Source organism: Cariama cristata, unplaced genomic scaffold (genome assembly GCF_000690535.1).
Source record: "Cariama cristata isolate BGI_N322 unplaced genomic scaffold, ASM69053v1 scaffold10957, whole genome shotgun sequence".
NCBI classification, from domain to species: Eukaryota; Metazoa; Chordata; class Aves; order Cariamiformes; family Cariamidae; genus Cariama; species Cariama cristata.
Window position 1 is genome coordinate 1 of NW_009627084.1, and position 6,535 is coordinate 6,535.

Consider the following 6,535-nt stretch of genomic DNA (forward strand, 5'->3'; position numbering starts at 1 on the left):
CACACGGGGCTTCGGCGGCCTTCTCTTCCCTACTGCCTGACTGGCCGGTTGTGCAGCAGCATACTTGCCTGCAAAGCAGGCTGTTAGTTAAGGTTGTTAGTTAAGGAACATAGCCCAGAGTAACCACAGTGAAAAGCTGTCTTCAGCACTGACTTTTCTATGCTTATAGGCTGTTCTTCACGTAGAGACTACAGAAAAGCCAGTAAGGGAAGACTGAATTTCTGCTCTTTGAGGTGCTGAAGCTCAGCCCTACGAGACTAACAGCTTCCATCTGCTGTACAGCCTTTTATATTGAATAAAACTGGTCTTTCTTGGGAACTGCCTTTATAGGAGAGTAAAGACTATTATGCCTTAAATACAGGACCATCACAGTCTTCTAAAGGCATGTGGTTTAGTTTGGAGGGTTATTCTGTACCACGAAGTATATTGTTTAAAAATCAAATTGAAACAGTCATACAATTTACAAATACCTTATACTTTTTCCCCCGTATCAAGAGAATATTATGATAGCTGTGTTGCTTCAAGCAGTAGTAGAAGTTACTTGAATGTTGTTCGGAACATTGGTACTGCAGCCCTCAAATAGGAAGCGCCAGTAATAGCAGTTATTAATCACTTCTCGGAAGGAGTATGACTTAACTATGTTGATGGTGTCATTATAGTCCTCCTTCTTTTTGTTCCTCTGTACAGAATGAACCAGTTCAGAAATACGTTCAAGAAGTGATCACTCGAGACAAAGCAGCTCAAAGTCTGCGACCCTCTTTAGGAAGCACTCAGCGAATCATTCAGGAACTCCGTTCTTCCAAGCAAGTGAAAAGGAAGGAAAACCGTTATCGTGTAATAGCCAGCCATCGACCTAACTGTACTGAAACAGTTGTGCCTGCCATAAATGGTGGGGCATCGATTGATGGTGACAGATCAGAATCTGAAGCAACAGAAGATGCTTCACAAAAGGAGACCAGTGCTGTTGATAAGAGTTCAGACTGCTGTGGGAAATTCCAGTTGTTTGATATTGTTCAAGAAGAGGAGGTGGTGGGAGACTCCAGTGTAACTGCTGCAAACCCACAGGTCAGCAAACGAACTTAGTATACTTGAAGTACTTTGATATCACTGTTCACTGGTACATGTGGGCAAACTGACTGCTGTGGAAGTTTTTTTGCATTGTAAGTATTCCACTATTTAATAGGAGCTTTAACTAGATATTTGCAAGTTGGAATATTGTACAGGGAGTAACTTTCATGAGGATCCTCAAGTGCAGTAGAGTTGTTGAGACAGCCAGCCTTGTGGAGTTGGCTGCTACAGGAGGGCCTTGTACCGCCTTGTTTTTTCTGTGCCCTGTTCTGATGTATGAATTCTCACGTTCATCTGTCAGGTGGATCTCAGAGTTTTTTTATTAACTACTTCTCTACCTAGAGAACAAAAATCTAATCAATGTCTTCTCATCTGCCCAGATGCCTAGGAATGTCACTTGTAGACAAGATTCACTAAAGGAAAAGATACTTTTGAGCCTCCCCTTCTCATAATTCCAATATAAGGTTTTATTGTATATTTTGGTTTTAGCAGAATTGTAGGTGTTTGACAGGCTGCTTAAGCCCCTACGCCCTGTTTTCGTTGGTATTATGAGTTAAGTGTTTTCAGTCAGAGGAATATCTACTCAATATGTAGCATGTATCCTTTTAAGTATGAAGAAGCTCTGCTTCCTATATCCTATGTATAGGGTTGCCCTGCATACAGAGTGTTAAGAAGATTTTGTATTAGAGACTCGTAACCATACGGAAAAGAAGGTAAGAGGGATGTGTATGCTTTCTTTAGTAGTTCCCTCACTGTATGTAAGTACACGTGGATACTTTACTTATGCAGCCCATCACAGCTCTGAGGAAAACATAAATGCTTAATATTAAAGAAGATCCCAGGTGAGGAAGAGCCCAACCAACTGTCATCCTTCAGTGTTTCTTACAGGTTATTTCAGGGCTTTGCCATCAAACTTTAGTATGAACTCTTGCTTTCTCAATAACTGTTATCTATCACTGCTGATTAGAAAAACAGAAATGAAACTGAGGTATCATCAGAATTTTCCTTACTCTTTTAGAGCTAGCAGTAAGTGTTGAAAGCAAGAAATAAGCTTTTTTTTTTCATTCTGTAGGTATTTAGGAGTGAATGAAAGGTTGGTCTGTAGCTGTTCCTCAGAACTACTTAAGTGTAGTTCAGGAGACACCCCTGTGGATTGGACAAGATATTCTGAAAAGCTACCTAGCAGAGAAAAATCGGCAGCAGAAACCTGCCTGTGTAGACCTTCAAGTGTGGGTCACTAAGGCAAACACATTGTAAATAATTTATTAAAAAGGAGAAAGCATGACAAAATTTCTTCTGTGTTAATGTTGAAGGAATGAGGAAATAAAAGAAATAAAAAGCATTATCTGTAGGGCCTGTCAGCCTTTTCTGGTTAATCTGTCACATTTTCAGTGTTTCTCCTGCACACTTTGTATACTGTAATCTGCTTGCACATTATCCGCGCTACTGTATGCACATCTTTCCTGCAGGGTTGCAAGTGTAATGCTCTACAAAGCACAGGCTGTCTTAAGACTTGGCTCTTCAACCAGCACGTCATCAGAAACAGACGAACGGTTCTACAGGATTAGTCATATCCGCTTCAATAGTTTCTAATGAACTCGTCCCAGAAGTTTTCTCCTATTATCTGCAACAAGGCATGGCTGCACAGTACTACAGTAATTGGAAAACTCTTTGGTGACTTTCTGTTCTAGGTTGCTAATGTTCCAAGGATCCACGTTCCAATGGGAAAGTGTTTCAGTCTAAGATTTCAGAATGTCATCCTTAGCTAGCTGTTTGCTACTGTCTACAAAGAAAACTGTTGGCTGTAACTAAGACTGTGTGCATAGCTTCAGTGGAAATAAGCATTTTTTATTTTTTCTTAGCAGAAGACTGATCCAGATGTGATTCTTTGCAATGCAGTAGAGATGATCCGTGAGCGTTTAAATGTTTCTGAAGATGGTAAAAAAGAACACCATGAGAAAGAAGATGAGTATGTTTATGACATCTACTGTATGGAAACATCAGCCCTTGGTTGGATCCAAAATATCCTTTCTGTACAGCCCTACAGAGAAGAATATGAACTGGTAAGGGTGTGGGAAAACAGATCTTTCTTAAATAGAAAGGTCATAAATAAACATGCTTAAAGTCCGGTCATTAAAAAAGTTGCCATGCCAAGAAAGATCCTTTGAGATACTACACACATGCTCAGTGACTTCTGTTTAGGCTTTTTGTAACTGCCAGTCCTGTGTTCCCGCAGGTTACTGTTGATTCAAGACAATTATGATACAACAATGAAAACTGAAGGAACAGCGCTTGTGTACTGGGAAGAATTTGTCTGGCTTGAAATTGCCAAATAAATTTTGGCACACAAATGTAAACTTAAGTAATTCACATCTCATTTGCGATTAGGAGGCAGCGATTAAAATGTAGTTGTAAATATGGTTGAGTGAAAAAAGGAGCAAAGCGGGACACACAACTTTTTCCATATTTGAGGACTTGATTTTAATCTTAGTAAGAGATATTTTCTTGTAATAGAATTGTCCTTCAGTGAATCGGCATTAGGAAATTAAATGTAAGCTTCAGTCTTTCATTGTATAGATACTGTGATCAATAGACTTGCGTATCGGGAGCCTGATGCTACTTTTTCTTTTCCTTGATCTATTACACTGCTACTGAAGCGAGCACGATTAATTTAGACATTAACCTTAGCATTTAAATGCTGAAGGGGAACATGTAAATGCATGGCTTAACTGATTTTTCACCTAAAGCAGATTGCTATGTTATGGTGAATACTCTGACAACACAAATTTTTCTGCAGTGTGCTTTGTGCAACTGCAGAATTACTTAGGCATGCAGTAGATAAGTATCTTTTGGTTCTTTATGATCTGGATAGTATTGTATAGGTGGATGAAAAACTGTTTAATGCCAAGTGTCTCTATTTATAGTGCCTGTTATGTTTTGTGTTGACATGCAGGTAGATGATGATAATGTTCCAGGGGAAACATATGAAGATGAAGATGATGAAAATGATGAAAATAACTGGCGTAATGATTATCCTGATGAAGATGAATTCTTGCCTGAGGAAGATGGTGATGGAGAAAAAGGTATGCCTCTCATAAATACTGTTTGCTTTCATGCTGTGCACATATAAATCCCATCCTTTTTACATGCCATCTCTAAAAAAGCAACTCAGCACTGCTGGGGTAGTGTTTTACTCTTATAATGGTTTAAATCTGCTTAGAGAAGGATCATCTTTCTTGGAACTACAAGGGATCTTAGTGTTTTTGCCAAGTCAAAATTAAGTACTCCATTTCAGGCTGCTGCAATTTGCAAAGGATTACTTGTTTTGAGAAGGAATCGATGACTTGTTTCCATGTGCTTGTGAAACACTGCCTCTGCTTTCTTAACTCCCCATCCCAGTGTACTCCAAGCACAATTCAAACCTCACCTAATATAGAGGTTGTTCAGACTTTGTATTTGTTAGTTACTCAAGAAGCTTAAAGTAGTCTGATTAACCTAATTGTTCAACTAAAAAGAAGGGATAATCTAAAAGTGTTGATGCTCGCTCTTTAGAGTCTGAAGAGAGCTTCAGTGATGAGGACCAGTGTTACAGGAGAAGAACATGGAACAAATACCGACAGGAGGTTCTACAAGAATTTGGATATGATGAAATCCAGGATTTGGATTCTGACTAACAGCCCTTTTTTGAAGATGAAATGCATACTGAAGATGAAATTCTGCTGTTGCAGACGAACTGAAAATCCAGACAGCTGCTGATGACTATCATAGGAATATTAAACTGAAAAAAACCCCCCACTAACAAAAAGAACACCACAAAAAAAAACACTGGAAGACCACTTTATGGTAAAAGTTTGTCCTCATTGGGACAGTAGGAGACCAATCTTTACATGGCTGAGCTTTAAGCTAAATTTTTCCTGTCTGGCCTTCTGAAACTGTTGCTGACTAGCATGGTTCACCCTAATGCTTACTGAGTAGACCTGAGTATTAGATGCTAGACTGGGATTTCAGTAAATGCTAAAACCTTTTACTATCTAGGCAGCGAACCTCAGCTGGTAGATATTAAACAGATGAGTGTGAATATGGCCACTTGACAATACAAATTTTTGTTCCAAGCAAAAGATACTATATGCTTTAAAATAGATTTTTCTGCCCATTCTGTGATGCTGAGGTTCTGAAGGAACTTTTTGGGGCTGTTTTGGGGGGGTTTGTTTGGTTTTTTTGATAAAGCTGCATGCCCAAGCATTTGTATCTGTACTGACAGTACCTCCACGTTATATATGCAGGCACTCTTGGCAGCATCCCTTCTGGTCATCACTAATATGTCAGGTTTCACAAGAAGATCAGCCTGTCTGCCGTGATGGCAAGTGGAAGTCCTGGAAAAAGGCACTCTGTCCTAGTGCTTTCTACTGTATTTGTTCCTAAGTTTCAAGTTACCTTCTTTACATGTGTTTGAGCACATGAAATGCCTTGACCTGTCCACTTTATTGCTGGATCTCCCTCCAGTAATTTTACTATTGGAGTAGAACAATATATGTGCATTTAAATTGTAAATAAAGAATCTTTGACTAAGTTTTCTTTACTCATTTAAAGATCATAGGAGTTGGTACAGCTGTACCATGTCACCATTTTAACTTGCATTTGTACATCTTTGAAACAATTTAATCTTGCCTGTTTGGGCAAAGTATTTCAGTGTTCTTCTACTTGAGTCTGTCAAAAATAGCTAACAGGATGTTAGACCAATGTCATTCATGAGCTGTGGGTTACAGCAGTGACTTCAGGTCAGTTAGTCCTGACAGGTGATGTCAAGGTAGTGGAGGTAAAATTTTTTTTCCTTTGTTTTAAATGGCTGTTAACCTATGCCACAACCCTAGCCTGTTAAAGCTATGCTTGCCCACTGAACAGATGTCTCAACTTAGATACTGAATTCATTCTAATCCTATGCAAGATTAAAAAACTGTATTGTAATAGCTAAATGCTATTTTTCATTAAATACTGAAAAGACCCTGCATGTTTGTGCGCACAGTTGGCACAAAGTTCCTCAGCTAGAATTTATCTTAAATTCCAATGCTGTGTCATAAAGGTAGCCCAAGACTCCATGTTATATGTTAAGTCTTCACCATGTACTACCATTTGCCATTATCTGTAGCTTTTTAAGATAACCTTGGTCAGGGAGTCAGTGGAAGAATCGAAATATTCTCACTGTTATTCAAGTGGCTGATGCAAATGTGGTGCAGCAGCTGAAGTGTGCATTGCTTCAGCTATAATCTTGTGATGACAAGATTTATTTCTACTTAAATGCACAAAAAACTGCACGTGGACAAACTCAGATCAACTGAGGTAAACGTTCTGAACCAAGATAAAAATTCCAGGTATGTTTTTGAATTATATGCCAATCTGCTTGCTGAATAGGATGGCTTCATGTTAACTTTTGCTGCACCAAAATTTAGTATCAAAGTGTCCTGATGTC

The 6,535-nt window shown here is 38.9% G+C and overlaps 1 protein-coding gene across 1 annotated transcript; it reads left to right on the top strand.

Moving 5' to 3' along the window:
- Positions 1–687: 687 nt before the first annotated feature.
- Positions 688–4,742, top strand: SLC7A6OS (solute carrier family 7, member 6 opposite strand; the record flags this gene model as incomplete). Its single annotated transcript, XM_009704310.1, has 4 exons — positions 688–1,065; positions 2,931–3,131; positions 4,022–4,151; positions 4,621–4,742. Coding segments are annotated over 4 exons (831 nt in total), but the record flags the coding sequence as incomplete, so codon positions are not given.
- Between the last annotated feature and the right edge of the window lie 1,793 nt (positions 4,743–6,535).